Source organism: Oncorhynchus nerka, linkage group LG3, assembly GCF_034236695.1.
Source record: "Oncorhynchus nerka isolate Pitt River linkage group LG3, Oner_Uvic_2.0, whole genome shotgun sequence".
Classification (NCBI taxonomy): domain Eukaryota; kingdom Metazoa; phylum Chordata; class Actinopteri; order Salmoniformes; family Salmonidae; genus Oncorhynchus; species Oncorhynchus nerka.
Window position 1 is genome coordinate 38,997,659 of NC_088398.1, and position 14,854 is coordinate 39,012,512.

The 14,854-nt window shown below is 43.1% G+C and overlaps 1 protein-coding gene across 1 annotated transcript in view; it reads left to right on the forward strand.

Annotated features, from left to right (window-relative positions):
- Positions 1-610: 610 nt before the first annotated feature.
- The window catches only part of LOC115116204 (nck-associated protein 5-like), a 99,823-nt gene continuing 85,579 nt past the window's right edge, over positions 611-14,854 (forward strand). Inside the window, exons 1-3 of the mRNA XM_065011698.1 lie at positions 611-727; positions 9,920-10,010; positions 12,121-12,282. Coding sequence (XP_064867770.1) covers positions 699-727; positions 9,920-10,010; positions 12,121-12,282 — 282 coding nt within the window. The 5' untranslated portion in view covers positions 611-698. The remainder of the gene's footprint in view (positions 728-9,919; positions 10,011-12,120; positions 12,283-14,854) is intronic.

Genomic DNA, 14,854 nt, shown 5'->3' on the forward strand with positions numbered 1-14,854 from the left:
CAGCATGTGGAATGGAGAACGGTGGTTCGACATGATGTGAGAGCAGAAGAGAGCTGGCATCATCACATAGGCTACTGTTCAATAAATAAAGGAATAGCCTAAATGTTGAAGAAAAACATGTTCAAGAGATAAAAAGGGAACACCATATTTGCGGGTTAGAGTCGTGTGCTGGCCTCAGATTTTCACTTTATCACATATAGTCGGGTGGTTGCGGACTGGTTATTAGCAATTGCAGGTGGCTGCGGGTGAACAAACTGCTGAACCGGGCACCACTAGTGTGAATCATTTCTGAAGGCACTGTAGGTGGCAGGCTACAACTCAGATTGTTTCATATCGACACAACTGCAGTTCACCCTAAGTATTTTCCCAAATGTCATTGGGATGTAGTCAGACCTGTAACCTGTCAACGATGGGGTTATAACACATATTGTTTTTGAGGTTTTCACAAGTAGCATGCCAATTTGCTTTGTCCTTATGTTGGTGAATAAGGTGAAGTGATGTAACCTGCTATCTTTGCGTAGATAAAGGACTATGATATCATGCAAGATGAACAGAAAAAATAGTATGTTTATTTATGTTACAACCGGTATTCATTCTTCTTACAGCCTGAGTGATCCATCAGCCTAGCTGGAGAACAAACAACATCTGGGCGTAGAGAGAGAGAGGAGAGGGACAAGGCTCAGCAGACACATAGCCAGATGGTGTCACTCCAACAACACTACTCCAGGTACTGTAACACAACTTCACGTCCACCCACACCACCTTAGGGTGCCATGCAGCATAGATGTAACCAACACAATTGTTTCCTGTCACTTTCGTGTGAGGGAATTACACCCTTTAGCATATTTATCGCTATATGACAACTCAAACCACACCTCACCAACACTATAAACACCATGACAAAAAGCTTACCTCCATGAAATGGAATGGTATGTTTGAGAAATGTCAGGTGGAAAATTACATTTACATATTCCCTTGTGTTATGCAACACCTGAAGAACTGTGCATAGTGACCCCATGAGAACCCCATGGCAACCTAGACAGAACCCAGACAACGCAACCCAACCCAAACACTGTGGTAGTATATTCAAACAAGACAGTAATATTCCAGGTCAATATCCTTCTGTCTGTCACTACAATAAATCTATGTAATATGAACCCAGGTCAGCTTTAAATTCAGTAAAGGTCACAGAATCGACAGATGGGTACCGTACTGTCGTCTGTTGACGTTGTTTCAATGAAAAACTACAAAGCCAGCTGTCAACACTTTTCTCTAAAACTTAATATGAAATAAAAACTTTTTGCAGAATTTTATTTTATTTGATTTTGATCACCTTCTCAATGCGTGATAATTCATCCAAAATAATTCCTGCATCCAAACCGTGCACCATGCACTTTCCTTCAATTCGCAAGTGGCTAAATCTATCTCACAGGAGAAAGCATCTGAGTGAGCAAAACAGCGCCCCTCTGTATTACTATATGTAGCCCATGTATCTGGTGCTGTCTGGCCAAAAATAGTATGACAAGCCATATTATTTTTAGCCAGATAGCATCACATACAGTACATGAGCTACACATACATGTCCTTTGCCTCGACGATGATGGTAGTATAATCATTAGCACCTGTCTTTTTACTAAAGAAATGCATTCACTTATGTAATTTTTCTGGTAAAACGAAGTGTACTTTCTTTCTTTTTCTTTTTTTCTGGCCCACTCTGAAAGAGCCTCATTGCTGCAGCTTAATTTCAATGAAAAGCCTCGAGCGGAGCACGGGGGAGCCTCAAACAGAGAGATTATTCAATTTTTTACAAGTGTAATTTTTGTTTAAATTATGCCCAGCTCACAAGGCCCTTTGATGATGTGAGGCCTGAGGCAATTGCCTCTTCTGCCTAATGGTAAGTCCACCACTGATTTCGTGCAGTGTCTGTGATTTCAAAGCATGGCAAATGTAATGTTTTGGAAAAGCACATCCAATCAAATAGATTCCTTAGTTTAGTTTATATCTTCATGGTACTTGCTCCTTTAAACATAAACATCATGCAGTGTGCGAGAGAGATCTATGTTTATGCGCATTTTAAAATTATTTAATTTGGATTCATTATTATGATTGTACAGTACAAATGATTAAAGCTTTAAACATCCATTGCATGAGTTCCAGTGAAGTTAAAGTACTGTCTATAATTAGATTTGTATTTAAAAAAAACATAATTAAAGACCTTTATTTGTTACTAATGAGTAATTCAAAACAATTAAAATAACTGATAAATACAAATGATTGTTAAAGCACTGTTCTATTAATTGACAAGCACACATCTTCATTTTACAACTATGCATATAAATAAACCCAGTTCAATAGACACAAAAAGGTTTTGCCTCCCTACAAAAGTAAATGAGGTGCAGGCCTACAGAAAGTTTATGTGGTTTGGTCTAATCGAGGCGGAGCCGAATAACTGTTGTGCAGACCATTTTCAGACAGAGAGATATGATAATTGTGTAGAAGAATCAAACCACTTTTTGATCCGGCATTACAGAGGTAAATTGATATCTGTGGTCCCTGTACCAGATGATACTATTTCATTCATTACTGCTGGTGGAGAACCGAACAATTGAAAATGCCTGACAACCTTTCATTTGGAGTGAACTAGTACACCATCCACTTCAGTGACCCGCTTCCCCCTCTTGACAGTATTCAGCCGCGACTCCAGAATTAAAAGTGTTTTTCCTGTGGAGCTACTGGTATCCAGACACACCTCAGTGCATTAGAAAGCTGTGGCTGCTCAGTAATGACAACCCTGGAGAGCAGAAGCCAGCATTGTGCTCTGAGTTAGTCTCTGCCTGCCTGCCTCGGATTAGCAGGGCCACAGTAGTTAGGGTCTGTCATTGGAGTGGACGGTGAAAGGGGTCACTTCACGGCCTGTTTGTAAAACTAGGGCATCCATTCACACATTGTGTGCTGGAGATGGGGGGAGGTTTTGAGAATTGTAGCCTTTGGCAGCAAAATGTTATGGTGCAGCAACAAACCATTTGGTGACACACACACACACACACACACACACACACACACACACACACACACACACACACACACACACACACACACACACACACACACACACACACACATAGGTGTGCAGAAATCGCACATGCATGCACACACACATGAACCAAATGCTTGCAACATTAGCAACGTTTCACAATTAGAAATGTAATGCTTTATCCTTGTAATGCAAGAGGTTTAATTAAGTGGTCCCAGATCCCCAATACGCATTTAACAATACCTAGCAGTATATCTGTCAGGCCTCTTTGTGCGATTACAGTTTTTCTCGATTGCCTAACACTAGTAACAGGGATCACTTTTGCAAACAGTAAAACACAGCCCACTAAACTGCAAGTGCGTTTGCCAAAACAACACATTTCTCTTGCAAAATGCTAACACTATCAACACTTAAAATACTTGCCACAATATTAAATAACTATCAAAACGGTATAATTTGTAATCTAATGAGAAGGTCATCTTACCATTTATTAGATAACGGCTCAACAAATACTAACCATAACCATCAATAGACCAAATTTGTCTATGAAAAATAATTAATGGTACAAGATGGTAATCAAACATTTTATAGAAGAGCTGTGTTCTTATGGTTTACTCTTATCCATGCTTTTTCACGGTGGAATTCCCTCATGAGCTACTGCCCATGGGCGTGTCTTCATATGACTTTACTATAGACAGATGAGGACAAGGGCAGACAGAGTACACCAAAAGGCCAACACTGAAACACACTGAAGCACTAAGTCGCCAGGACTTGTTTTTTTGTTGTGTTTTTGGATCTTGGTCAAGAAAAGGTGATAAGAGGTCACCACAAGGTGGACCTAGCATGATCCCAATCCATGAAGGGACATTCCACCTGATTGTATTTCTGTCCCTTAAGTTGATTTGTGGCTCTGATGTTTCGATGCTGTCACGGTTAGTGGTCCAACAGTAATGCAGTAAAAAAAAAATCAATTAAAACAGGGTGCTTTACAAGCCAGGGATGGTATAACCTGCCTCCTTTCCTATCTGTGTGAAAGTAGGCCAGATATATGTTTACGGGAATGTGTTTGTGCGTTTATATATTTACATTGTCCGTCCGTCCGCCTGTCCGTCCCTTTGCGCTGAATAGGTTGTCTGTCTGAACATTTGTGTCCGTCTAAACGGTCTGTCTGACTGGAAAGACGACTCATAATATAGCCTTGTTTTAGTAATCCATGAAAACAAGACAACTGTTGTTTTTTGGCCGTATCTTGGTCGTATCTTTTAACAACGTTTCTATAGTTTGCCGTGCATGCTTGATAGAAAGCAGTGAGCACATGACACAGTAGAACAGGGACTAATGTCTCAGTTCCGATATTTTGTAAAATTTTAAGTCCTGTATGAGCAAAATAACATTATCTTTAGAGGAGTTCATCAAACTCCATCCAGAGTGCAACATTGAGCTAAATAAAAGGCTATTACTGATGAACTGATTACGAGTAAAGGCCTTAAACGCTGCATTGACCTTGCCCTTGAGGAATTCCGTTTTTTGGACAGATGGAAGAGGGCTTCACTCCCAACCTTTATCCCTGCCAGGCCCAGAGTCATGGGATAGGGTTGTCACAGAAACAGGGGCCTCCTTTTTAGTGAATAGTCGAACAGAGGGTGGAACATGTCATTTTCCAATTCCGGGAGCACTCAGGCTCACATTATTCCTCACTGGCCTACATAAAGAGGCCGGAGACCCACTTTTACCAAATGCCCACTCATACACACGGATTGCTAACCGAATCCCAGTATGAATACAGTATGGACCTGAGGAATATTTGCACCATGTTTATCGCGTCATTTAGAGGGAACAACAACGTCACAGAATTTGGATGGAAAAACAGCATGGGGTGAGTGGAGTGGTTGACTGTGTTATAAGAGGAGTTTTTATTTTTTTATTGAGGGTGAAGATAAACAATAGCTTAGTTGAAGAGCATGTCATTTTATATGGATTGCCATGTATGAAGTAGGACAGAGCTGAGACGTAATGAGACAGCGAATATAATGAATGAGACATTGCTGTGATGTTCAGAGAACGGCATCATACAGTATGTGACTGGATAAAGAGAGTGAGAATGAGATGTAGTGAGACAAAGCTGTGATACATGGAAAAGCACGCAAATGGGGATAAGATATTCTGAATGAGACAAAGCTGAGCTGTAGTGAGACTATTATGTCCTGCATACCAGTCTCACTGAGAAAGCGATATCTGCGAATGTACCAGTAATGTGACACAAAGCACCAGGCTTGCCATAGGTTAGCCCGGGAGTCAAGTACAGCGCGAACAAGTGAATGGAGAGCAGGTAAAAGGACAGAGAGGATAGTGTGATTGTTATACAAGCTTTAAGAAGAGGGGCTCGCTCAGCAGGGTTGAGAAGAGGTTATGGCTAAACGTCACGAGGACAAATCAACGAGGGTGCAAATTATTTTAGTAAAGTACTCGCACATCCTGATGCAAACGCTTGATACTGTTTAGCAACTTCTGTGCTTAAGTAACTACAAGCTATGACACACAGTGAGCCAGTCATTTCTAGTAATTAGTCTAAAAAATACATTGAATTGAATGTATTAATTAGAGTAAAGTACTATAAAACCAAAACGGTGTGCATTGTTTCATTATTCCATTTGGTTACTTTCCTTTAAATTTGTTGTTATTTTTCATTTTGTACTTTTTACCCCATTTTCTCCCCAATTTCATGATGTCCAAATGGTAGTTACAGTCTTGTCCCGTTGCTGCAACTCCCATACGGACTCCATAGAGGCGAAGGTCGAGAGCCATACTGTAACGGCTTTCTTGTGGTGAAGGAGAGTCGGACCAAAATGCAGCGTGGTTAGTTCGATACATCTTTAATAGAGAAAAAAACACGAACAAATACAAAAAAACAACAAACGGAATGTGAAAACCTATACAGCCTATCTGGTGACTACAAACATAGAGACAGGAACAATCACCCACGACATACTCAAAGAATATGGCTGCCTAAATATGGTTCCCAATCAGAGACAACGATAATCACCTGACTCTGATTGAGAACCGCCTCAGGCAGCCATAGACTATGCTAGACACCCCACAAAAACCCCATGACAAAAACGATCCACAATAACCCATGTCACACCCTGGCCTGACCAAATAAATGAAGACAAACATACATTACTTCGACCAGGGCGTGACAGAACCCCCCCCTCCCCCCCCTATGGTGCGGACTCCCGGACGCACATCAAAACAATAGGGAGGGTCCAGGTGGACGTCTGTCCATGGTGGCGGCTCCGGCTCGGGACGTGGACCCCACTCCATCAATGTCTTAGTTCCTCCCCCTCGCGTCCTAGGATAGTCCACCCTCGCCGCCGACCATGGCCTAGTAGTCCTCACCCAGAACCCCACTGAACTGAGGGGCAGCTCGGGACTGAGGGGCAGCTCGGGACTGAGGGGCAGCTCGGGACTGAGGGGCAGCTCAGCACTGAGGGGAAGCTCAGCACTGAGGGGAAGCTTAGCACTGAGGGGAAGCTTAGCACTGAGGGGAAGCTTAGCACTGAGGAGAAGCTCAGCACTGAGAGCAAGCTCAGCACTGAGAGGAAGCCCAGCACTGAGAGGAAGCCCAGAACTGAGAGGAAGCTCAGCACTGAGAGGAAGCTCAGGCAGGTAGTTGGCTCCGGCAGATCCTGGCTGGCTGGCGGATCTGGAAGAGTCTGGTTGACTGGCGGATCTGGAAGTGTCTGGTTGACTGGCAGATCTGGAAGAGTCTGGTTGACTGGCAGATCTGGAAGAGTCTGGCTGACTGGCAGATCTGGAAGAGTCTGGCTGACTGGCAGATCTGGAAGAGTCTGGCTGACTGGCGGATCCTGGCTGACTGGCGGATCTGGAAGATCATGGCTGACTGGCGGATCTGGAAGATCCTGGCTGACTGGCGGATCCTGGCTGACTGGCGGATCCTGGCTGACTGGCAGATCTAGCTGCTCTGGCTGCTCCATGCAGACTGGCAGCTCTGGCTGCTCCATGCAGACTGGCAGCTCTGGCTGCTCCATGCAGACTGGCAGCTCTGGCTGCTCCATGCAGACTGGCAGCTCAGGCTGCTCCAAGCAGACTGACAGCTCAGGCTGCTCCATGCAGGCTGGCAGCTCTGGCTGCGCTAAACAGGCAGGAGACTCCAGCAGCGCTGTAGAGGAGGAAGGCTCTGGCAGCGCTGAACAGGCGGGAGACTCCGGCAGCACAGGAGAGGAGGAAGGCTCTGGCTGCACTAAACAGGCGGGAGACTCCAGCAGCGCTGTAGAGGAGAAAGGCTCCGACAGCGCTGAACAGGCGGGAGGCTCCGGCAGCGCAGGAGAGGAGAAAGGCTCTGGCAGCGCTAAACATGCGGGACGCACTGAAGGCCTGGTGCGTGGTGCTGGCACTGGTGGTACTGGACCGAGGACACGCACAGGAAGCCTGGTGCGGGGAGCTGCCACCGGAGGACTGGTGTGTGAAGGTGGCACAGGATGGACCGGACCGTGAAGGCGTACTGGAGAGCCTGAGCGCAGGACTGGCACAGGACGTGCAAGGCTAGGGAGGTGCACAGGAGGCCTGGTGCGTGAGACTGGCACTATCTTCACCAGCCGACTAACACGCACCTCAGGACGAGAATGGAGCGCTGACCCAGGTGCCATCAAATCCCGACACGCTCCGTCGGGCGAATATCTTGCATACTACGCCAAATCAACTGCTCTCTCTCTTCACTCTCCTCCAATTCTATTAACATCTCCTCGAGTGTCTCCTCATCTCCCATCTGTTCACTCTCCTCCATTCTGTCCAATAATTCCTCGACCCTCTCAGACTCAGCTCCGATAACATCCATGGCTCCTTACGGTAAACAGGGGGAGTTGGCTCAGGTCTGAACCCTGACTCTGCCACACCCTCCCTGAGCCCCCCCCCCCCAAGAAATTTTTGGTGCTGACTCTCGGTCTTCCGTCCACTCCGCCATGCTTGCTTCGCCAACTCCATTCTCCGATAACCTGCTTCGCACTGCTCCAGCGAATCCCAGGCGGGCTCCGGCACTCTCTCTGGGTCGACCTCCCACCTGTCTATTTCCTCCCAAGTCGTATATTCCAACCTTGGTTGCTCCTGCTGCCGCTGCCTGTCACCACGCTGCTTGGTCCTGGTGTGGTGGGTGATTCTGTAACGGTTTTCTTGTGGTGAAGGAGAGTCGGACCAAAATGCAGCGTGGTTAGTTCGATACATCTTTAATAGACAAAAAAACATGAACAAATACAAAAAAACAACAAACGGAATGTGAAAACCTATACAGCCTATCTGGTGACTACAAACACAGAGACAGGAACAATCACCCACGACATACTCAAAGAATATGGCTGCCTAAATATGGTTCCCAATCAGAGACAACGATAATCACCTGACTCTGATTGAGAACCGCCTCAGGCAGCCATAGACTATGCTAGACACCCCACAAAAACCCCATGACAAAAACACACCACAATAACCCATGTCACACCCTGGCCTGACCAAATAAATGAAGACTAACATACATTACTTCGACCAGGGCGTGACACATACGCCCTCTGAAACACGACCCTGCCAAGCCGCACCTCTTCTTGACACATTTCTTGCTTAACCCAGCCCCACCAATGTGTCGAAGGAAACACCGTACAACTGGCGACCGTATCAGCGTGCATGCGCCCGGACCGCCACAGGAGTGACTAGATTGTGATGGGACAAGGACATCCCGGCCGGCCAAACGCTCCCCTAACCCGGACGACACTGGGCCAGTTGTGCGTCACCTCATGGGTCTCCCAGTCATTGCCGGCTATGATACAGCCTGGGATCTGTAGTGACGCCTCAAGCACGGTAGTACCTTAGACCGCTTTGCCACTCGGGAGGCACCTTTCCTTTGTTTTTACTTGGCATTTTTTTTGCAATTTCCTGCTAGTCAAGTATGAGTGGGTTCTTCACTTCCTCTCCTGTTCATTTGCTGGGTAGTTTGCAGGTCAGTGCCAGTGTCTCCAATACCCAAGACCTTTCCTCAAAGAGTTGCCTGGCAAGACTGTCAAAGGCCTGGTCACAGTTAGCTGGGTTGGACTAATATCCGTGCCACATGCATCAAGCGGAGAAAAGTTGCTATGGAAATAACCAGGAAAAATGTCACTGAGCACAGTATTATGAGAAACGTGGTCGGTGTTTCTCAAGCATCCAGCGTTCTAAGGGAAAGCAATTAAAAATACGTAAACAAGGATCTGCCAGTTTAATGAGGACTAAGAGCTCAAATGTCAGCTAGCATGATGGTTGTTTGCAAAGGTTACTAACTGAAGGGCAAAGTCTTCACCAACAGAGAAATCTAAAGTATGATACAAATATTTTGGGGCTATGATCTTATTCATTGACGACTGAGGTGTCTTTGTGGGCTACTTGTTGTTAGTTAAGGTTTAAGTTTAGGTTTTGGCAATGTGGTTACATATAACGCATTCATGATGCTTAAATAATAGTTATGTCAGGTGTAAAAGAGTGATGCCTTTTACACTAGAATAAGGTGTTACTTTGTTCTGTTTGTTGACACACTGTCCTAGGTGTCGATCTGAAACACATTCAATGTCATCTTCATGACGTGCTGTTACATGTATTTATTTCTCCTACCATATACTGTATGAACCAGCCTATTGTGCCCATACTGTTGCTTAGACCTGGATCGTGTTCATTAGGCATCACGCAGAAGAAAACTGTCTGACACAGGAAGGGACTACCTGGACGTATCCAGTAAGAAAGGCTCATTTTAGTTTTCTGTTGCAAAACATTTAAAAAAAGAACATTTTCCTTCAAGCTTGTTTATTCCACATTCTATGTTCTGATTGGTGCCCTTGCTCTGTGTGCCTGCAGCATGGAGGAGATGGTGAGGACTCTGCTACAGAACCAGGACACACTGGAGGGCCCCAGTGCGGATCCATTAGACCTCATGAAGGCCTACAAGGTACAGCACTGACCATATTGGTTTATTTGCTTTCTGTTTATGTTGTTTAACTAAATAAATAAATACAATTTTTGATGCAAGTATGCAAAACGTGATGAATCACCTTCCAGGTTCTGTAATTAACAGTGTTGGATAAAAGGTTTGTGAACAATCAGAGATTTTTTGCGCGAAATGAGCATATCACAAAGACAAATATGAACTTTCAGTTCACTGTCATCGGCAATCCCCTGTAATAGCTTACTGTACATACAGTAGCATGGGGATAGGGTATTTGGAAGAGACAGTGGGAAGAGTGGTCACCTTTAGGCTAGATTCTATCAAATCTCCTGATGAATGTCATATACTGTAGCAGCTTAGGTCAGTCACACAATCTGACACCAATGCAGCGACCGCCAAGAGCAGGTACGACCACTGGGGTTATTCGAACCCTTAGTCACCTGGCTCCAAGGCAAGAACGCTAACCACAGTCCCAAAATAGTTAATAAATAGGGGAACGCTGCCAACTCATTCAAAATTCCAGGGTCGTTACAATACAATACATTGGTGGGGTCCTATTTTTAATTTTTTATTTTTTTATTTCACCTTTATTTAACCAGGTAGGCTAGTTGAGAACAGGTTCTCATTTGCAACTGCGACCTGGCCAAGATAAAGCATAGCAGAGTGAACAGACAACACAGAGTTACACATGGAGTAAACAATTAACAAGTCAATAACACAGTAGAGAAAAAAAAGTGGAGTCTATATACAATGTGTGCAAAAGGCATGAGGAGGTAGGCGAATAATTACAATATTGCAGATTAACACTGGAGTGATAAATGATCAGATGATCATGTACAGGTAGAGATATTTGTGTGCAAAAGAGCAGAAAAGTAAATAAATAAAAACTGTGGGGATGAGGTAGGTGAAAATAGGTGGGCTATTTACCAATAGATTATGTACAGCTGCAGCGATCGGTTAGCTGCTCAGATAGCTGATGTTTGAAGTTGGTGAGGGAGATAAAAGTCTCATGTATTGTCAAACATTTCACCATGATCTCTCTGCAAGATGTTATTTGTTTTTTTCTGTTACCCATTGTGGGGTCTTTGGCCACAATTCAGGTTTTAAGTACCTGTAACATATTGTTAATCCGAATGAATGGGAAAGTGGCTGGATCTTAAGACACACTTATGTAACACTGGACTACACTGCATGTATAAGTAATTATGAGGGACGTATGTGTCACTGGATACCTTACCAATTGTCTACTGGACGGTTGCTTGGTTTTGAGAAAGTTGCAATGCGATGAACACTAAATCGATTTGCGGCCATGATGTTTCGTGGACTCGACAGTACACCACGCCCTCACACGCCTTTTTCGATTACTCCATATCTCGAACAGTTGTGGTATGCAACTGACTGTTGTAAGTAGCGAGGGTAAAAGTGTTTGACATTAAAAAAACGAACACAGCGTAGTACAAATGCCAATAAGCCTCATAATTCAAATGCATTTTTAATCATCAGAGCTTTTAAAGTTAGTTCACAATACTTCATGGAAGGAAGGAGACTTCCTTCCGTATTTCATAATGTTACAGATAATTAATGCCAAGTTGTTTATGGGTCAATCAATAAACATTGAAGGGGGGGGGTCAACCAAGGACAAGCCCTATGAGTTATGGTGGCAAAATGGTGAAATGAGCAGCCAGCAAAATAAGAAGTAGCCTACTGTGTTAGTGGTGGCTATGAAACCAACTATAATTGTGGAGAGGCAGTTAAAAAATATCAAATGTAACATCAAACAAATCCTGTGATTGCTTTTCTTGGAAGGAGTCAAAAATACTATGAATTGGAAGTCTTAATTTCCATGCCTTCACAGTTCTTGTAGCTACATCCATATACAGCAAACTGCAGATGCAGAACAGCAGTTCACCTTCTGCATATGATGAAATAAAATCCATACTGTAGGCCAAATTCTATATATTTCAATTAATACTTTGTGTACATGTACAAGTATCTTGTATGTTGGAGAAAATAGACGAGGCAAATAGCCCCTTAGTTCCAATAGGCAATGCATGACAAAAATAGTTTCAGCAACTTTGTGGCTCCCTGCAACCCCTCTCTCTCTTTGGTTTAGGACAAACTCTTGGAGGAGATGTGGAAACAGCAGGACAGTCTGGAGGGCCCACTGCCCCCCTCGAAAGAAAGGAGGCCCAACTCTCCAGGAGCCATCAGTAGGGGACACGGGGAGGACTACGACGAGACCAAACCCATTTTAGAGCGTCTGCGGGCCCTTGAGGTAAGCTCAGGCACAGGAGAGTCTATTTTCCCCTTACTACCTCTCTCCATCCTCTCTTATGGATACTTCATAGGGTTAATTACCAATATAAATGTTTGGTTATATTCGAAGTTGGTCAGGAATTTGAAGCCCACTCACATTGGCTCATTTTATTATATCATTCGGATCATGATATAAGCATAAATTAAGAGTAGATAAAGTGCCGGTAACAATGGTGTTACTTGTACTGTATGTAGGTCAGAGACGGACAACCAAGTAGAAATGCACTTGATTCTACTAATTAAAGCCGATTGGTCAAGCTTTGATTAGTTGAACCAGGTGTGTTACTGCTTGTGTGGAACAAAAGCCTGCCCCTACACTGGACATGTGTGCATCTTTAGTCTGAATATGGCCCATAAAGAGAACATTTTAAGTTCTCCAAAGGTTATATGAGGATACCATAGTGCAGTGGGCAGCGTACTGAAGGGGATAGTAATCTGGCCTGTCAGAAACACTTTGATAACTATACATATTCATTCTGTCTGTTGAAGCTGCCAGGTATCATTCCTTAGACCGTCAATCGTACTTTAGTCTGGCTGATTCCATTATGAGCTAAGAGCTCATTGAATACATAGTCCCAGGTTAATGCAGAAAGAGGCTTGATGAAAAGATGACAGTGATTCTATTCATTATATTATATTCTACTTTATTCATTCTTTGTGTCCATTTCAGTATTTTCTATGTGAAAAGGCCTGAGTATATTCATGCAGAGAGGAATGGGTCTGACTTGAAAATACTTAGTCATATCCAGTATGTGATAATTCAGTAACGAACTAGTAGTTAACATTTGAAGCCACTGTTCCTTTGAATATATTCCTTATTCACACCTGCTCTACAGAAAGCTAATATGAGTTACAAACTGTCTGCAGATCCCAGATCAGTTATATTTTGGGGGCCCTAAGCGAGACTTGGTAACTTTGTGGGCATTTTAGTACCCCCACTCTTGGCAGTGGATAATGTTTTTGCAGTGTTATTAAACTTAATTTCCTGTAATTCTTCACATTTTGCAATGGAGCGGAGAAAATGGTGCAGTTTTAAGACGAATTTCATGCAATTCTATTCATTTTGCTTTTGGATGGAGAGGAATGTTTGCAGTTTCAAAGGTAATATTGCAATTTTGCCATGAGGTGAAGATAAACTTTAGCAGTTTTAAAGCAAATTTCCTGCAAGTGTACACATTTTTCCCTGATTTATGCCATGTTCAAATTATATCTGAGTGAGAGTGACCAACGAAATCAATAGGGGGTCCCCTGGATTTCAGGACCCCTGAGCACATGCCCTGTGTGCCCGGTCAGTAATTTGGTGATGTTTACTACAAGGTTTAGATAGCTGGCTAGGCTAACTTACCTACAGTAGCAATCTAAAACATGTTATGAGACATGGGAAAATTGAGTGACTGTCAGTAACCATGTTTCCATCCACAGTTTTTAAGTCATACCGTAAAAAAAAAAATCACGACAGCTGTGATGGAAACAGGAAGTTTTGGTACAATTTATCAATGTAGACAGAAAATTTGTCAGTTCGACATGGTGGGATCTTTGAGTGTCGGTAAAATTAATTATGATCGAAATAGCGGTAATTATATAATTACCATCACGTCGAAGTAAACTTTAAGTCACACGATGATATGTGGTGTGGTCCTCCCACTGCGATTTTGGAAACCATGCAGTTTTTTAGGCTACAGATTTAAAAAACTACAATGAACTTCACAGGGTGTTGAAAATGCAGTGTGATCTTGATGCTCCTTTCCAGTAAAATAGAGGGTGTTAATCTGGTGACATCATGATCGATGCTTGACTGCCATTTGACAAATAAAATATTATTGCACACGTGCCAAGACCAGAGTAGGCTAATTTGTTATTTAACTCAACAGTTTTAGTGAAAAAACTTTAGATTTTTATTCAGTAAATGCGAAAAAGTACATTTTGTGTGCACTAATTCAAGAGTGTGCAGAGCTGTCATCAAGGCAAAGGGTGACTACTTTGAAGAATCTCAAATGTAAAGTATATTTTGATTTGTTTAACACTTTTGCTTACTACATGATTCCATAAGTGTTATTTCATAGTTTTGATGTCTACACTATTATTCTAAAACAGTCACAAAAAAATAAAAACCCTTGAATTAGTAGGTGTGTTCAAACATTTGACTGGTACTGTACATGTGACTAAATTAAATCACTTTTTACCCGTTTTTTTCATGAAATAGGAAAAGTTAGGGATTCATGCACTGGATAAAACACGTACGATGAGGAGAAATGGTTCAACTTCAAGGTATTTTTGATCTGCCTTTGCTTTAATAGTTCGTACAGGGAAGATTTAGTAACTTTGCCCCACCCCATGTGAATGTGAATGTGATTTAGGGCTATCATATTCACATTCACACCTATACCCCATCCAGATGATCAATGGATCAGTAGGATTAATGGACTATTATATCCATCCCCATTAATTAGACTGGATTAATGGAAACATTGTCATCTAACTCAGCAGTAGTTTTAATTGTATTACAATGGAATGTATTTGGAGTCAGGAGG